Source organism: Athene noctua, chromosome Z (genome assembly GCF_965140245.1).
Source record: "Athene noctua chromosome Z, bAthNoc1.hap1.1, whole genome shotgun sequence".
In the NCBI taxonomy this organism is placed as follows: Eukaryota; Metazoa; Chordata; class Aves; order Strigiformes; family Strigidae; genus Athene; species Athene noctua.
This window is the reverse complement of record NC_134077.1, coordinates 56,173,252-56,193,248: the sequence shown is the minus strand read 5'-3', so window position 1 is coordinate 56,193,248 and position 19,997 is coordinate 56,173,252. Positions and strand designations below refer to the sequence as shown.

Genomic DNA, 19,997 nt, shown 5'->3' with positions numbered 1-19,997 from the left:
AGCAAGTCCACAGTGATTATGAGTATGGAACAATGACACTATCTTATCTCTTGGGTGCTTGCTTCAGTAGGGGAAATTATTACAACATACACTGGCTGATATTATTTATGTGTCTATCCACTAAAAGATTCAACCAGATTTTCCTGTAGTCTACATATCACCAACAGACTTTTTAGCAACAAAATTCTTAATAATGCATGGGACAGAAAGGGCACAGCCTGTTCAGCTTCTAGGAGTGAACTATGGGACCTGGCAATATGGGGGGGGGGGGGGGGGGGGGGCGAACAAACCAAACTGTTTAGATTTGAAAATGATAACTAACATTGGTCCCATAACACCAATTTTTTGGCATTCAGTTTTCTGAGAACAGCACTTTAGCTCCAAGAAAACACAAATCCAGCACTCTCAAGAATTAATGTATTACAGAAGAAATAGGTTCTTCTCTTCTGAGATACAACATCCTTTAAGAACATTCCGCCCTCTGAAAAAAGTATTTCCCTTTATTTTCTTGTTGTATTCAATTTATAGATACTTTTAAAGGTATGTAGAAAAGACTAAATAAATCAGTACAAAAAAGCAAAAAACCCCTCCACATCCATGTGTGTTCAAAGCAGAGTTTTTGCTGTTTTAAAAATGTTTAATTGAGTGTTTGAGCGCTCCTATATAGCTGAACAGAAATTCTGAGTAAACTTCTGAGAAAAGTCAGTAAGCTACACCCACCAGTTCCTACATGTCTGGTTTCCCTAGCAAAATCTACCAAGCTACACTAAGCACTTAAGCTGCAATGGGACATCTGGGAGCACGTAGCTGAAAATGGGATTATCAATTGCTGAAAGCTGATCTTAAGCTACAAAAATATTAGGTAATGGGAAATGTTGAGAACTGGCTGTGATTTAACTCTCATTCCTCTTAGGGTTAGATGACTGCTTATGTATGTCAAAGAAATGCCCACTTCCCGTTCCAACACACAGGTGAGGTGTCCTTGAATTACTGTGCAGAAACATCTGAATAATTTATAGAGAAATAGTAATCAGTGAAATTGCATACTGAAATCTCATTGTAGGTGAATTTTGTAGATTACATGTTAAGACTACCACTAAAATGTATGTCTGCCATGTTTCCATTCTCCCTCGTCCCTTCATGTATTCCCTGACATGAATTCTTTTCTTTCATTTTGGTGTTTATCAGGTTCTACTCTGAGCTGCTTCATCTTTCCCATTCTATAATAGAAGACCTCTCCAGCCGGACACCATGAATCCAGTCTTGTATAGACCTCAAATTCTCAATTTCTTTCTATGCACCTGTGGAAGGAAAAAAAATAAAATCCTTCAAAGAGACAGCACAGTTGGAGCTAGTCCAGCTTCTTCAGTGAAGTGGGTTAAGGTGTAAACACTTTTATCAGTAGTGCGAAATCTGAATTCAGTACTCTTCCTTAGCCTGAAAACATTAATATCCACCTTTCTTAATCACCAGAACGGTGAAACTTCCCCATTGACTCAAAATTGCACCAATATAATAGAAAATATGAAGGACTGCTCTAACTAGATTACATGATCCCACAGGCTCATAAGTCGGGCAGTCTTTCCACTAAAAAAAAAAAAAACAAACCAAAACCCACACTCAAAAAAAGCCCCCAGTTTGTCAGTCTGGGTTTCAATTACTTCAGTAACTTAGTTAGATGCTTCTAAAAATTCTACCTGCATCACCAGCGCAAAGATGTGACAGAAAAACTAGGGTCAATTGTTTATACACAGAAGTATGCTTGTGACTAGATGACAGATTCTACTTTGGTGTTTATATGAAAAAATAAGACTATTATTTTAACAGTCTATGAACTTCATATTCATTTGGTGCTTCCTCTTCACATTAAAGGAACAAAAGCTTTTGAAATGCTACACAAGTTTAAAAGAATTAATGGAGATGAAAATTCTCAAGGACCAGGAGCTTGTGGGTTGATGTGGGGAACTACCTTTGCTTGCAACTATAATCGAAAAGAAGTACCCTGACACACTGACAAATGCATTGCATGGAATAATATCATGATTTTATGCACAACTGATTTATAAAAGGTTATGCCTAGTGCACATATTCAAAATACACACATTAGATCTGGCAAAGGATTTTATTCAGTTGAATTGATATTACCACAAATCTCCTCTTCATCAGTTATTGTTTGCACTGACATCCAGTATGTCATTTCGTAAGGACTCCCTGCTTCTATCTGGCACTAGCGTTTGCCAGAGTGGCATTCAGAGATCTCTGAATACTGAGGGCCACCCAGCAAACAAAGACTGTCCCAGAAAGGGGCTAACCAAAAGAATCTTTTAGGATTGTAATTAAAATTGACCAAAAAAAATATTAATTACCTACACCACAGTTACCACTCTTTTTTCCATGTGCTTTTCCCAGTGCCTTTTCTGTCACTGCTGGTCTGGGTTGGCCTGTTTCTTCATCCAATATGCAATTATTTCCACCCACTACTTTACACAGGGCTGCAAGATCTTGCAGAAGTTTTAAGCCCTACAAGTTTTAAATCATATAGGTAACAGCATAGACAGACATGCTAAGATTTCATCAAATGTATCTTTACATTAAAAATTACATCTGCTGATGGAATAGGCTCTACTGGTTGACAAATGAAAACAAAGTTTCATAAACTGTAAGTGAAACCCAAACCAAAAATTTAGAGGACTATTGTATGATGCATCCCCAAGTTTTCAGACCCAAAACTTAAAGTAGACCTGACTGGGGAAAAAAATAAGTAATTTCCTAATTACAGCCAAGAAATATATGGTACAAATATGATTGAAGTCATTCACATACATAGTTTCCAATTCCACAACTGCTCTGACTCACTGTGCATTCTAGAAGCTAACAAGAAAGACAAGGTATTTAATGATTTTCCTGACACTATAGTTTTGAATCTCCTGACTGCCAAGAATGTGGTCTTACTAACAACTACTGTGTCATAACCTATAACTGATATATTACATGTGTGTTACATGAATGTGTTAGAATACTTCCATTCTTGGTTCCTCTGATACCAACTTTTAAGAAAGGCAAAAGAACACCTATAAAGTAAATACAAGGTGATAGTAGTGTGGAAGAAATCCAAATGTTCCTAACTGCAGCAAATTTGCCAGTGCTGCTAAGCAAAGTCAATGATCATTGGCAGAGTCAGATGTTCAGAAAACTTCAATATGAGAACAGGGTAGCGTAAAAGTAAGCAACCTAGTACATATTCTTTTTTTAAGCTTTCCCTTTTTAAAATAGCATAGCACTGCACAGTATTTCAATGCAGCAAATACAATTACTTATTTGAAAAGTCTGACGATTCTGCTTTTTGCCTCCCTATGTGTGAAAGGATCATGACCACCACCCAAGCCGCTCTGTCATTTTCATACAGATGGTTATTCACAACACAGCAATGGACAGATATAGATACATATGGATAGAACATAATTTTACATGCCCAGGAGACCAGATTATCCTGAATGTTTAATATTGTATTAAGGCTATTACAATTCTAGATGCTATAGAATGGTCATATAAATTGAAAGGAAAACTGATGTCTCTTCAGACTGGAAGTTGAGAGAAAATTTGCTCCCAGATGAGAAATTCCCTATTCAGTCTGTCAGTCTTCCTTGTTACATGTCTTTGAAAGAGCAGGGGTACAGGTCATTGTCAAATGTTAGCAAAATGAGAAAGCAGCTCTTCACAAATGAATCTCAATCTGTTTGCCAGCTCGTGTAATCTGAATTATTCGTTCAAAGATATTCTCCTGTTCATCTGTCCTCTCCATTAAGAACAGGAATTATAATTAAATTACAGAATGTAGGAAATATACGGGCCTCACTGGTGCAATAGTTAGGTCTGTCTAGCACACGGTGGTAGAACTCATCAATCTGAAAAAAGTTAGAATAAAATGTACATGTTCTCTCCTCATCCATTTCTTTTGAGTACACCAAGATAACTTGATCTGAAGATGTGTAGCTTTGGTAACTGGCTGCTTAGCAAGGCTCTTCACAGATATGACACACTGATGTGACAGTGGAAAGGACTCAAAGATTGTTCAGGATGAATACATAGAGCCTATAGGCCTGTTTAATATGGGACACTCAGGAAAATTAATTCTAATTAATTTGTACAGTGGATTAGTTAAAAATCAAACTATTCCTTTGTCAATATTCTCACAAGAAATTAAGAAGTGAGTTTAACTTAGTTTAGGTTAATTCACTTCACTTGGAGCCCTGCAAGTATTTAACATTGTTTAAGTGATCCCCTGTAAAGCTCACACTTTTGGTAATTTAATTAAATTTACCTGAGTATCTAAGTATAGACAAGACATTAAAAAGGAAATGGTCATTAACTACCACTTCTCTGTAACATAGGATGAAACTTATATAGCTCTGTTTAATCACAGACATCCACAGTTAATGAATAAAGGCTCTGATGTACTTAGTTGAAATGTAGTCTCACACGAATTCTGTTCAGCTGGGGGAGAAAGGAGAGGGAAGTCACCTTTTCTAGAGAAATGACCGAATGAGCTAGGATCAGGCACATATTACTGTATCTGCCAAAGAACATATATATGGGACATCAGAATAAACTTAAAATAAACTGCACAACTTTATGAAATGTTCCATTTTTATATTTACACTATAATTAGTACAAAATTGCCTTTTTTTCTGTAGCACAAGACAGTATCTACTGGACTTGATACCCTAATATTGCAAAACAACTACTTTGAAGTATGATAAAGGAATCTAGGAAGAGTTATAAAGAATAAGACACCATTTTCAAACTATACATAGTGTTTGCTTTTGCTTCTAAAAAGGTACTTATATCCCCAAAAGATTTTTAATTTTAAATAAGCAGGGTGGGCAGGGAGGGGGCAGGGGGGAAGACTGGTTGTTGGTACTAAAGCCTTTACTGTAATAAACTAAATATATTTACAATTTATACAAATATTTGACCTTCAACAAAAAATACAAAAACATATCACAAGATGCAAAACCAGGAAACAAGTTCATCTGAGACACCACTGCTCTACACAGGACAGAATGCAACTTGAACTGCAAGGAACAGAAAGTTATTTATCCCCCATATTCAGGCAATGAGAACAATTTGCATGAGGTCACAAAGAAAGAAAAAATAAAAGGCTCCAACATTCCTCAGTAGACTTGGCTTTTAAAAACCATTCAAAAACCTAGGCTACATTTGTCCATCTTGCCTCTGTGTTCCGTTTGGTCCATGTAGCCAACATTTAGTTGCTGGATGTTGCCTTCTATTTTGAAAAATCGGAGTAGTTTCATGGCAAGGTCTGGAACCTCAATACTTTTGTTCCTTTTTAAAAGGCAAAACCTTTCTACTTCTACCATTAAGAACAATTTTGGCCCAGTTCAACTTCTAAAAGTTATATCCCCATCATATTTTTCAGTAGATAACTTCATAGACTGTAGCTTTTTTGTCTCCAGAGCCAGTGACTATGTACTTATCATCCACAGAGATGTCACAGCTAAGCACTGATGAAGATTCTTTGGACTAGAAGAAAAATAGAAATATATTACATATTTTTTTTAAAAAAAGTCTGTTACCCTCATCTCAGCATCCCATTTTGGGTAAATCACATACATGAAGATATCCGAGTCCACTCTTGGGACTTCAGGTGTGGTTTTTTTTTTCAAAGTATCATCCTCACCTGGAAGATACTGGCTCCGTAGGGAGTTCTCCACGCATTGAGAAGATTATCTTTCCCAGTACTCACAAACCATTTACCTGGAATATAAAACATGAGGACTATGAAAATATACAAAACAGACATCTGCGTTTTGGATTTTCAATTCACATCTATGAAATCTGTTAACTAATTACGATTATAAAAGCTCTCAACACTAATCAACACTACTTTTGCTTACAATCAATGTGGATATTCATGCTTTTGCAGTGTGTTACATAGCAGGAAATCCCTAGACTCTGTAAGTAGAAATAGCTTTCCACACACAAATCTATCCTCACAGCAGCCTTTAGACAAACAGGTGGTTGTTTGTAGATTTAAGTACGCTTGAATTCATAAAGCAGAGAAATTTATTCATAACTTAAGAAACTGACATACTAAATGAGCTTTTATTATCAAATGAGCTATGCCTATGTAATAACTAATCAGCAAAGCATGAATTAGAGACCTGACCTCTGTGTTCAGGGTAACTTACCACAGTAAGCAAACTTGAGTGACAATACACAACTCTCATGAAGGTGCAGCTGATATTTGTCTGGTTTATTTACATGTAGCACTTCTACGTTGCTGCTCTCCATTCCCACAGCTAGCCATTCACCAGTAGGACAATAACCAAGGGAAAATATCTGAAAATTAAACCACATTTAGACTTGTTATATTTTCCTACAGATACACTTTTTTTTTTCCTACAGGGAGACAGTGAGAGGAGGGCACAATAAAATTCACATAGTTCTATACCAAGACTGCTGTTCAAAATCCAAGTGATTAAATAACCCGTTCTTATCTATTAATTTAGAAAAACAGGAAAAGAAAGTAGTGTCAGGCTATCATTTTGTTTTGGAAGCTAAACATATGAAAGCTCAAAAATATTGGAAGAGAAGGAACAATCTGTCAGTTGCACTGGGCTCAGTTTCAGCTTTTATCCTAAATGTTTCCCTCCAACTGCACACCTCCCACCCCAAGCTGTAAGAAAATCCAGTTACCTGTGATGTGAAGTCATGCTGTTGTAGCTGTCTTCCCTCTCTCAAGTCCCAGGATCTGACAGTGTTATCCAAACCTCCTGTCCAGAGCTTGGTACCATCATTAGAAATGTCAATACAGCTGGCTCCGTCTGTGTGGCCCTGGAATTGCCTGATAAAACAAACCAGATTGAATAATGATTTCCTGCCAGAGCTCAAGGTAAACACTGTTGTAGTGTTAGTTTTGGACTCTGTATGCGTGTGTCATCTCTACTGTGTCTGCTGATGGGCAAAAATCAGCCCCTCCCTCTTACTGAGCATGGACTAGAACAGCATTACAAAAACATTTTGCAGATGCTAAAGAAATTAATTGCATCATGGCTAGCTGAACAAACTCAAATATTTCCTATCAGGTTTTGAAAAGAAAAAAAAGCTTGTAAGAATATTAAAGTACAGTAACTATAGTTAAAAAGCACTAAGGACAGCTCAGATTAAAACAAGTGCTGAGGGAACAAAACTGCTCCAGTTTCAGAAAACAACTTCTGGATTTTTCTATGGCTGCAAGTCAAGATGACAGATACTAGGAAGAGTTATTAGGAGGAAGGAATCCAGATAAGAGATCCAGATAGCTAAACACAAGCATTGCTGAGTCAGCAAAGTTGCATTTTCTGTGGCAAGAGATCACAAAAAATCTAAGTAGTGCAGTTTGTTTTGAAGTCTTCTCATTAGTAATTCTCAGCTTTCAGCAACCAGAAGGTCATCTCAAGTTTTCCTTAATCCTTTGGCAAAAGCCTTCTGAGACTCCTGCATTTTTATCAGCAGTTAGCAATAGGAAAGTTCTATGCCCCAATGTGAAAGGTGGAGGGCAGGGAGGAAAAGACAACTAGCTTGGGAACGAAGGGTATGAATCACTAAAAGCTGCCACAGAAAGGTCACATGGCACATTTTGTTTTGTAGCTCTGGTCTCAAAATTCCACGTGTTATCAATTAACAAACTCAGCCAGCAAGTGGTGGGAACACCTACAGTAAACACTCAAAAGACAAGACAGTCATAGAGTGCAGCTTTACAGAAACTCAGCATGCATACTGTAAACCAAAGATTTTATATAAATAAAATCGTCTTTGCTGACCTAAAAGTTAAACAGAAAGTAAAATTTGCATGCACATTAATATGACTCTGCACATAAGTTTAGGCTCATTATTGATATATAGGAAATTTAATTGAAACATGGCAGACTAAGCAGATTCTTTAGTGTTTGTATTCGGAACTTCTGAAATATCATGGCCTTTCTGAATTTAGGCTCTCTCTTCTCACAATATTGTAAGGCACCACTGCTTTGGTAAGCATAAACCAAACTTATCTTCTATTAAGCCACACAGCTAGTTGCTAAGAGCCATTTCACACATGGCCCTATCTTTTTTCTCTGTCATAGCACTAATGCTGAACACTGACCTGCTATACACTTCAATCTTCTGGTAATATGTTTATTAATCAAAGGTCTAAGAAAATATTTCAGAAGTAATTTACATGGTAATCCATTTATTATACTCTTTACAACCTATTTTTAAAGTTTTAGAGATCAAATTCCCCAAAACCTCAAACACCTTTCTCTCATGAATGACCAAAAATAAGTTCTTTATGCTTTCCTAAAGAACTGAGAGGATCCACACTTTCAACTGCTTTTATAAGATCAATTTGATTACTTATCACCACTAAATAAGAACTGAAATTTCTCTTAATTACTTAACAAAGCTTAAGACAAAGGAAAAGTTCTCTGAAAGGCATGTTCAGTTTAAATCAATCAGAAATGCTGCTTGTGGAAACCTGCAGACAAATCCCAAACTAACCAAAAACCAACAGGAACTTTTACACTGACTGCAGTAGCTTACGGACCAACCCTTTAGGCCATGAAAGTGCATCTTCCAAGACTAGGCTGAATCTAACAAAACTAGATCCTGCCCAACTCTGGTGCAAACTGCATTCTTTGGCTAAGAAATACTATTTACTTTACTGTCATGAACCACTATTCAGGGAGATAAGTATTTATGTAGCTGTCCAAACAGTAACTTCTATTAAAGTTCTCTGTAAACAAGTAATGACTCACCTGACCAACGTCTGGTTGTGCAGATCCCACACTGCGATGTTCCCATCACTGCAGCAGGAAAAGCACACCTTGGAATCAGGACTGATAGCCAGAGCATAACAGGCAGGGGCTGAGGATGTCAGCTCTGCTTTTATACGAGGAGTTGGTGCTGCCAAGTCCCATATGGATAATGTGCTGGCTTCCCCGCCAACTATTAGGGTGCATCCATCAGGCAGCAATTTACAAGAGCGGATGTAGTTATCTCTGTTCTGTACAACACAAATCACCTCAGTTATGTTAATACATGCCTGTCAATTATGACCACTAATATGATTCTGGCTCCATCCAACTTTTAAAGACTACTATTTTTTCCATTAACAAAGTACTGAAGAGGAACCAGCAGATCCTAAAACGTTTCAATCACCTACTTCTCATCACTAACCAGAAACTGCAGCTGCAGAAATTAAAACTACAGACTCCTGTTGCCACAGTGTACTCTGTTTTAAACCTGATGAATGGCAAGTCCTCCATCTCATTACATAAAACCAGATGGAAAGTAAGCTTGAATTTCTTCTGCAAGTGCACTCCATCAGTTAAGGTCACCAACAATAAAAATATTAAATAAATGACCTTTCCATTTGGCATTTACACAACCCTATATGAAAATGCAGTTCAAGTCTCATGCCTTTCAGGTTTTGGAGTCTTCTTTCAAATACTATTTTGCATTCACCATTTTAAAGTTAAATTAAGTATTCCTATATTGGTCCCCGATTTACATTGGTTCTTCTTGTTCAAGATGATTCTTATTGCACATTTGTGATACTATTGCTGATTGAGGTACTACAAGGGATTTAGAGGTGGAAAACATTTCAACTTTCGTTTATTACAAGCTTGACTCCTTAAGTGTATTGGATGGCCCTTTCTCCGTAAAAGCGGCCAAATTAACATGGTAACAGTTCTTTAGGAAATGAAGCATTAAGATCTGTAACTCAAAACACAGAAAAAAACACTGCAAGTAGTAGCTAACAGCATTCCTACTACTACTTTTTTTTATTCACGATAAAGGAGCCGTAAGTAGTGCATGGAAATGTTAGCTTAGTTAGCCAGCCATTACTGCTCCATAACTAAAAGGCAGGCAGCTAGGACTGTGCCTCAATACATATTCAACTTTTACTACTAGACAACATAAGGGTAGCAGTAAATAAAGGATAAAGACTAAAAAAACCCCAAACCAAACACCCCACCACATTTAATTGGATCAACATTGAAACTAGAATAATTTTCATTCAGAATACATATTACTGTGCTTTACAACATTAAGTCTTCTCAGTTAACATTTCACAAACATCCATGTTGCTTCTAATATGAGAAGTATCTTTTATTGAGCCATTAACTTTTCCGAGTTAGCTTTTCAGCTACACATACTACTGCATTCAGTCCCTTTTGTATACTGCAGATGTGAAAACAATCAACAAAAATTTATAATTTGTGGATCACCAACAAAAGCACAGCAAGACTTAAAGTGACCTGGGTACCTTGTTACATTATTTTATTATGTGATTGATACCCTCTTACAAAAAAAAAAAAAAGAGGTTGTCACTCCTGGTGTGAGTGAAACACATAGGAAGGTTCTTGTGCAGCTCTGCAAAAGCCAGGCTACACTCCTTTTAAAACTTACGCACAAAAATTATCAGCATAACTAGATGAGAAAAAAAAAAAAAAAAGGAAAAAACCATCAGGTATGCTCCCTACTCAGAAATCTTATCTGTTATTTGACTCCTAGTGATGATATTTATCCCTAAACAAACCAGCACTTGTCCCTGTAACTCCACCTGTTATATGTTAAAAAAAAAAAAGACAGCTAAATACATAAAGCAGGAAACAGAACTGCCTGCTATTTCCTTGCAACATGAACAAAATCCAGACAAGGACAGCTATTTCCTTATTGAGACTCCAAGGAGAAGCTACCCTTGTGCACAAGTTCATGTTCACCTACCAGGCAGTCCAGCTGAGAGACAGGGCTCTTGTTGCCAGGCTGGCTGATGTCCCAGACTTTGACACACCCCTTCCCACCCGTGTACACATGTCTTGTGGGGTTGCTGATGGTAACTGCACACACAACTTCCCCGTGGTTCAGAGTGTTGATCTGACGGGCATGGCGAGGGATTCCTGGACCGATGAGGGCATCAGGAGGGAAAGGAACTGGCTGCATCTGACCATCTGCAGTAACGTGAAAGGAGTAGGCTCTTTTGGGGAAGTGAAAGAAAAGAGAAGACAAAAAAAAAGAATCAGCCAGTTACAGTGGCATAATGCAAGCAAAACTAATTTTTTTTTACTTGATATCTTTGCCAGTCTTTTTCTCATGAAAATCAGAACTACAGTGCCAAGTAATACAGGCACATAAAACCTCAGAGGGAGACAAGGATTCAAATACATATTTTCAGCTTGCTGCACCTCAGGTATTCATGCAGTAGGGAAGCATGTTAAATTCTTAACTCTACGGTCCAAGGTCACAGCTGCTATCCCTCATCCACCTAGATAATCAAAAGAACTTTCAGCATCCTGGTTTCTAGCTAGCAGTTCCAAGTTTCAGCACCACAAGTCCTGCAGCAGCAATCCCTCACCAGGTACTATTCTTTCAGCCTTCTTCCATGAGGCTTGCACCTGCTGCCTTTGTAGTAGCACTAGCCAAAGTTCAACTTTTGCTCCATTTCTGCACCTCATCTTTAACACCACCACCAGCTCTGCTCACATGCCTCTCCAGCTGGTAATTAATGTTTTAAACAGAAAATGGAAACATGCACAATGGTTGCACACACCTTTCAAAGCCGATACCATATTCTCATAATTATGTTTTCTGTAATAAGTATTTTTAGAAAAGCTGAAAGGCTTAGTTTCCCAGGTAGTTTTAGCACTTCTGTAATACCTTTTATTTGTATTCAGTGCATGATTTCAAGTATATGGAAACTGAGTGCTGAAGAAGAGAATCCCAGCACTGAACAAAACCACAAAATTATTTCTTCATGTTCACTGCAATGTTTAAAGTCAGCTCTACTCAAAGACCAGGGCATAAATAGCAGCTAATAAAGGTTTTGGGTGCAAGGAGTTTTCTTTGTTTGTTCGTTTTAAATAATGAAAATACTACTGCAGATTTCTGATTTTTGTTATACTGATGAGCTTGGTTTTTTGCCACTTCTGTTTTTAAGCACATCCATACATTGTGTTTTTGATGCTGCTGTTACACTAACAACATTCTTCAAGAGGTCCAAGTTGATAAAAAAGTCAGATGAGTAACTTTTTTTTTTTTAAACTAATTAGCTACTGTCTCCCTAGTGATACCTTTATTTTTTAATATATTCATGTGTTCAGAATATGATTTCTTTTCCAAACATACTTTCTTCCTCAGAAATCTTCAGTCACTGTAGCTCAAGTATTGGTATTTCATCCCTCTTCCAAGGACCCAACAATAGATAATTCAATTTAATCTTCTGTTCTGAGCTCTGAAATAATATTTTCCAAGTATTTTATTTCATGTTTCCAGGTATTGCACAACTTTGTTAGAAAGGAAGGAACAAGCAAGATGCCTAGATCCGTAACAGACATCACAAAACAAATGAATATGCCTAGAAGCAGAGCAGAAGACACTCCTTTAAAAAAGAGTGAGAAGTGGAGAGGTGAAAGAACTCTACAGTTCTTTCATACAAAGCTAACAATGGCAACAGTCGCCCCATGTAATATCACAATTTTCTCAGAAGGGAAGGGTAAAAACTAGTTATCAGTAACTGCTGTTAAACAAAGAAGAAATTAATAGTGCATATACGTCAATTCCTGTATGTCATTCATGTTTCATGGTTGGACCTGTGAGTTGAAAGCCCGCTCAGAAAATACACAGAAATGGAGGATGAGCGAGTGCAAAAGATTAAAATATTTTTTATCATGAAAATGAAAGGTAAGAAAGGAAGTGCAAAGTTTACTTCATTAACATGTATACAAGATGCACAGTATATCAAATATATTTTTTCCCATGGGACCCTTTCTCTTTTTTTGTATGAAGAATTAAAGTAATAATAAAGGCTTAACTAGAAATATGTATAATTTCTATGAAGAGAAGTAAAGACAGGACTGTCCCAAAGAAGTTATTTACTAAACAGATGAGACACAGGATGAGAGAGGAAGAGGAGTGGCAACAAGACTGCTCAAGGCTGAAGAACTGTTGAGGTTCAGGTACAGAATCCAACTAAAAAATCCCAGCACTCAACAGGCTGAAAAGTTGGAACCCATCCTGGGCTCCAGATCAAACTCAGCTGCAGAATATTTGTTAGCAGGAAGAGTACACAGAACTGCACAACTCTGAAGTCTCAGCCTGCCTTTGCTTTTATTATGGACAGAAGAAAAACAATTAAGCAAATATTAACCAATTTTTTCCAGCATATTTACTATGAATAATCCATTTGTACATATTTTTTCTTTAAATGGAAGGTTACAGTGCAAATGTTCTGTTCAATTCAAAATACCTAAAGGTGTTTTTAAGGACTTCTGTGCATACACACAGCTTCTCAGTTCTTGCGGACATCACAGAATCATCTAGGTTGGAAAGGACCTTGAAGATCATCCAGTCCAACCGTTAACCTAGCACTGATAGTTCCTAACTACACCAGATCCCTCAGCGCTATGTCAACCCAACTCTTAAAACACCTCCAGGGATGGGGACTCCACCACCTCCCTGGGCAGCCCATTCCAATGCCCAACAACCCCTTCTGGAAAGAAATGCTTCCTAATATCCAGTCTAAACCTTCCCTGGTGCAACTTGAGGCCATTCCCTCTTGTCCTATCGCTTATTACTTGGTGAAAGAGACTCATCCCCAGCTCTCTGCAACCTCCTTTCAGGGAGCTGTAGAGGGCGATCAGGTCTCCCCTCAGCCTCCTCCAGACTAAACACCCCCAGTTCCCTCAGCCGCTCCCCGTACGACCTGTGCTCCAGACCCTGCACCAGCTTCGTTGCCCTTCTCTGGACACGCTCGAGTCATTCAATGTCCTTTTTGTAGTGAGGGGCCCAAAACTGAACACAGGAATCGAGGGGCGGCCTCACCAGTGCCCAGTACAGGGGTAAGATCCCTTCCCTGTCCCTGCTGGCCACGCTATTGCTGACACAAGCCAGGATGACATTGGCCTTCTTGTCCCCCTGGGCACACTGCTGGCTCCTGTTCAGCCAGCTGTCAATCAACACCCCCAGGTCCCTCTCTGACTGGCAGCTCTCCAGCCACTCCTCCCCAAGCCTGTAGCGCTGCTGGGGGTTGTTGTGGCCCAAGGGCAGCCCCCGGCATTTGCCCTTATGGAAACTCCTCCAGTTGGCCTCAGCCCATGGCTCCAGCCTGTCCAGGTCTCTCTGCAGAGCCTCCCTACCCTCGAGCACATCAACACTCCCACCCAACTTGGGGTCATCTGCAAACTCACTGAGGGTGCACTCGATCCCCTCGTCTAGATCATCAATAAAGATGTTAAACAGGAGTGGCCCCAACACCGAGCCCTGGGGGACACCACTCATGACCGGCCACCAACTGGATTTAACTCCGTTCACCACAACTCTTTGGGCCCGGCCATCCAGACAGATTTTTACCCAGCAAAGCGTGTGCCCATCCAAGCCTCGAGCAGCCAGTTTCACCAGGAGAATGATGTGGGAAACGGTGTCAAAGGCCTCACTAAAGTCAAGGTAAACAACATCCACAGCCTTTCCCTCATCCAATAAGCAGGTTGTCCTGTCATAGAAGGAGATCAGGTTTATCAAGCAGGACCTGCCTTTCATGGAGTAGGAGGAAAACAGTAGGAACATTTTTCAAGTGCTTCATGCATACTGTAGAATTACGATGACTTTTCTGCTCTGAAGTACCAGAAACTTACCCAGTGTATTTTCTATCATGTAGAATTTTACCAGTATGTCCATATTTAACGTGCAGTTATACAGATCATAAGGTCGTAAGATCATAAGTTGGTAGGACTACTCTTACCATCATGAGCAGGCATTTGCTTCCAAGACTGGCTGGTCAGTACCCTGGATGACTTGAGTTTGAGGGCCTAACAAACATGACCAGCAATAGTTTCTGACAAGCCAAGACAGCTTTTTCTATAGTGCAAGTTATCACCAATTCACTGTGTAAAGAAATGGCTACACATTGTCAAATCCCTCTGCCTCTGCTAAGACAAGCACACGAAAAGTAGATGTTCTCATGAGTGGGTTAGCTTGCTCTCTCCTAATAGGAGCTCCCTGCTGCTGAGACGTTTTGACTGGTAACAGGTCTGAGCCTTCATGTCCCACTGCCCTTCTATGACACCTGCTCTATTCTGTAGCACAGCTGGAGAAGCCACAGTGCAAACTGTTGCCATCCACAACAGGTCTCCTTCCAACCCTGATGGAGTAGCAGTATTAAACACCAGCCAGGCAGGCTGGCAGCAAAGTCTTGTGTTGTTTTTTTTTGTGTTTTTTTTTTGTTTTGTTTTGTTTTGTTTTGTTTTTGTTTTTTTTTAATTGGTTGGAAACAGAAGTGCTGAAGTACTAACAAGCTGACTCCTGTTCTTACCTCTGCTGTCAGAGTGGTTCCAAAGAATGTTTATCAATATGGTGACAGGCACTTTTTCTATATACATAAAAAAGCCACCTTAACTGTCAGAATACTTATGTGGTCTAGTAACTTGTATGGACTAAGTATTATGGTTTAACTTTTCATTACAAATACTTTCTACTTTGATAAAACTTGCACCATTTGCAAGACTGACACTCCCTAGACAAAGAAAGATTCTGTTCCAGAGGAACACGGTACTGGAGACAGCAGCGCAAACAACTATTTGCAGCTCAGTTGCTGTTTCTTTGGCTACCTCTCCATTAAGTCACCATGAAAGAGGGCCTACTCTGCTACTTCTGGGGAGGACTGTACTTCCAGGGCTACACTTACAAACCTGTAGGTGTAGTGACACACCAATAAGAAATGACTCAAATTTTAATGCACTAGATATTTTCACAGTCTGAATTCTCAAAACTAACAAGGATTTTGGTTGGCCAACCTTCGAAGAGTCAACATTTAGTAAAATTTGGTAAATTCTTGAGTTCTCTAAAGCTCAAGGTATTTCTTGACAGGCATCCCTTGCCCACCCATCTTTCTTCTCAACAAATTGCTATTAACATCTGAATTCTATAACACAGCAAAAATGTAATATGCATTTTTGTTCTTTTATTATGATCTTTTATAACTGACAATGTATGCCAGAAACTGTTGTTCACCTTCATGATAATCATGGGTTTCTGTCTCACTCATGGCATTCTGTCTCTATGAAATGACTGGGTTCCATGATTGTCCATCTTTGGTCAAATGAGCATTGGCATTGAGACAGCCCTCCCTGATGTTGGGCTAACAACAACAGCAAATGAAGAGAAAGTTCTTATACAGTGCAATTACAATTTAACCCAAACCAAGTTAAGTGCATATCAAGTAATACATAAATATACACTTGTAATTATTATGAAAAGAACAGTTACAAGACAAACTGTCATGCCTGAGAAACAGTATACTGTCACTTATGATTATATTCTTTCTGAATAACAGAAATATTCTTCTGATCTATTGCATCCAAAGATTTATCCTCATTTCTGTCAAAGCAGCACTGAGAACCTGCAGAGTTCCTATACATACAGATAGTAGGTGATACTAATACAACCCAGTTTCTCAGCTTAAATCTGATAATTATGGTCTCCCAATTTCCAAGTAAGTATCAAATAAGTATGTAATAAATATCATCTGACCTGCTGAGGCGAGTTCAGAATAATTCACTGCTCAAGAACATGGCAAATCAATTAAACTACCTAACTGCCAGCTACTCTAAGTATTCAGATTAATATACTGCATGCAATTCCTGTCTATGTAAAGTTCCATGCCTCAAAAAAAAAAAAGCTTCTACGTCCTATCTCCAATGCAAAAAGAATTCCTTAACTAGCACAAAAATACCTCAACTACAAAACGCAAAAGCAGACAGTTCCTTCTACTGATGAGTACATTTTACTTTCAGCTCTTCTTTGACTCCAGATTATTTTTACTTACAGTTATCACAACAAACTGTGAATATCTGTATATGGTGTTTCATTATATAGGACAAAATGACAAGAAATAAGGACAAAGGTATTTGTACAGAAATAATGACATTTTAACTTCATACATGTCGTCAAATAATTCTATCCAGAGATGAAAGGTGGGGAGGAAACAACCTGTTATTCTAGAATATTTAACCTTCCTTTAAAATATTCCTCACTGTACACATGTCAAGAACAGGAGAGCTGGAATCTTTTTAATTTTTGAGCAATTCCAGTGTTATACTAATTCCTTTCCAGAAACAAAGAAAAGCTGGCTTATAACTAGAAGTTGGAAGAGTTAACATTTACCATATGAAATTTTCCTCTTCTACTAAAATAAGAAACATATATTTTCAGGTCTTTCTGATGTCTGTGTATAAACTTTAATTAAAATCATGTTTCAAAAAAACACTGAGAAATGCATCTGTCCTCAATGCTACCATCAATTCACAATTTTAGACACCACGAAAGCAATACTGTGGACATAAATCTTACACTGAGCTTAAAAAATCTGTGTTCAGTGCACAGCCCAACTATTAGTAGGTATGGTTCAACATCAAGGAGAAATCCACAAGAACATTAATTTAGCAACTCTAGAATACTAATACCTTGCTGGAAAGGCTATGCAAAAGAAAAAAACATGATTACAGCAATACACCAAAAAACCTATAGTCCAGGACATAGTTAAATGGTATCAAAACAACAGAGTGCAAGGCTCAGACATATGTCCATGTCAAAAACTAGCACTGATTTCCCACTCCCAACTTAAGACAATTATTGATTAGGTGATGGCTCCAGGCAATTTGGAAAGAGAAAACACCCCACCTCACCCCATACCATCCCCCCCCAAAACCCCAAACACAAACCCAAAACCAGAATGGTACCCTGACCAAGAGGCCTTGTTCAGTTACTTAAACTTCACCTGCTTGCTACCCATTGGAAAGAATGTATTATCTACCGGGAGTCATAGGCCACAAAGCTGTTTCTCATCACACATTGCAGACTCCACAAATCTGAAAGATTTGCTTTCAGAAACATAAAAATATGGTAGTAAAGCTTTACATTTAATCAAATTATAAAACAAAGCAAGCAAAAGACAAGTTTTCCAGGCAGCAGTCCCTTGATAGAAGCAAGACACACAAATAGGAGTGGGTTCTTAAGAGGTTACTAATTTTTCTAACAAGTTAGTCATTCACTGATCTCACAATACACAGGGGTTAAAGAAAACTGGGTGCTAGCAGAAAAGTCATTCCTTTGGAAAGAGAGGAACTTAATTATCTCTTGGAAGCAGGGCTGGGTGAAAACAACAGTGCCAGCATAACCACTGATAAAAATGGGCAACCACAAGCATATACATATGGCTAGGGATTCAATAGCTCAGACTGAAAATTCTCTATACCACTTGCAACAAGACTCAGACTAAAACTCCACATCTCATAAAACAAAATCAGTGTGGCACCTTAACAGCACTCTAGGAAAAGGTAGACTGTGAAAATAAACCAGGAGTACTCCACTAGTTTGCATGATTATATAACCCATGTGCTTTGTAGAGAAAATATAGGAGACTTGTCTAATATAGGTAACAGACACTCCAAGATGATGCAGTAATAAATGGCATCTAGCTAGCTGCAGCCAGTCAAGACTAAAACAAGAGATCATTCTAAAACTGTCAGTGGAAAGATAATAGGTCAAGTTTGTGGAATTCTAGGTTTGCCTGACTTAAAGATAAGCAAAGAAGTCACTTTAGAGGAAATGACTGACTCAGTCCAAGTAACAACCACAAAAAACCATTACAGAACACATAAGTGGAGAGATTATTAAAAACCCCATACAGACTGTAATTTAGCTATGAAATATCATTATACAAAGTACAGCAGCAAACATGCACTGCTTTTGTACCTTGAATACTGCAACAGCTAGAATTCATCCCCAGAAAATTTCTGCCTGAACAAAAATAGGTTTTCATACCTTATAATATGAAATATTGCCTGGCATTGCTAACAGAATACATCACTGAAAGCTTTTGAATATACTTGTTTTAAAGTAAAAATTTACAGCCATTGGATTATGCAACGTCCAAAAATATTTTATATAAGTATTCTGAATTCTACTAAAGTCAACAAGAATAAGTCTGACCCTTAATAAAAGATGTTTTGAGAACAAAGCCGGTTCCTTACTGTATTAAATTTAGATACACCACCATCTGATACTAACACCAACTCACTGAGCCTTCACTTCAGTAATCTTGTCAACATACCACCAACCCTTCCTTAAGTAAATCCAAGATTTAACACGTTTCTCACACAGCCAACAGATAGCTAAGTCTGTTCTCAGAAGCATGGTGGGTAACAATGAGAACACATTCAGGATGGCTTTCCTAGTCTAAGTCTGCTGCTTTTTTACCGTTATGGAAAATACACACTTTTTTGTCTACAATCTGGTGTACATTTAAGCATGTTTGCATGACTGATGATACAATGTATCACTAGCAATTAACAGGAGATCAAAATGAAGGCAAACAGAAGAAATATGTGTGTATATAATTTTCACCATAGTGTGCTTTATAACTTAAGAAAGTATCCTAAAAGTATTAATAGTTTCAAAATTTTTCCTGAAGCTGCAAAAAGAAAAATTAAACCATGATAGATTGGTAAAGAAGACACTATGTAAAAGGAAGACCCAGCATAAGTGCAAAGTGTTAAGTGAGTTTCAAAATTATGTAAGTACCTTGAGATAAACCAACTGCAACTTTCTTGAAAGAGAAGGCAGGAGTAAATGCCAAGCATGAAGGGACAAAGAACAGGTTCTAACAGAGTGCTGAAAAACCTGTCATAATTCTCTCTGTCCCACTCTCTCCAAGAAAAAAGATTCGTCAAATCTGCAGTCTATGCTCTGTTTGTACCTGCATAGTCCCACTGTCAAAAAATACTTCTTAAATTATCCCATATTAAGAGGTCATACCTGCTCATGACTCTACTGTGCATGGATAAACTCAGTCTCAACAGTCTACCAAAGCCAAATTACTGAAAAATTTGATGTATGTTGTTTTGGTGATTTTATTGCAACATCAATAAGCCACAGCATCACAGAGTTATTTTACT

General features: G+C 38.2%; 1 protein-coding gene across 6 annotated transcripts in view; it reads right to left on the bottom strand.

The window, feature by feature from the left end:
* Window positions 1-279: 279 nt before the first annotated feature.
* Window positions 280-19,997, bottom strand: part of TLE1 (TLE family member 1, transcriptional corepressor) — an 80,552-nt gene continuing 60,834 nt past the window's right edge. For all 6 annotated transcript variants that reach the window (XM_074932786.1, XM_074932785.1, XM_074932790.1 and 3 more), the window contains 6 exons: window positions 10,777-11,026; window positions 8,802-9,049; window positions 6,721-6,868; window positions 6,213-6,363; window positions 5,702-5,778; window positions 280-5,544 (listed from right to left, as the gene is read on the bottom strand). In XM_074932786.1, the coding sequence (XP_074788887.1) occupies window positions 5,437-5,544; window positions 5,702-5,778; window positions 6,213-6,363; window positions 6,721-6,868; window positions 8,802-9,049; window positions 10,777-11,026 (982 nt within the window). In that variant the 3' untranslated portion in view covers window positions 280-5,436. The remainder of the gene's footprint in view (window positions 5,545-5,701; window positions 5,779-6,212; window positions 6,364-6,720; window positions 6,869-8,801; window positions 9,050-10,776; window positions 11,027-19,997) is intronic.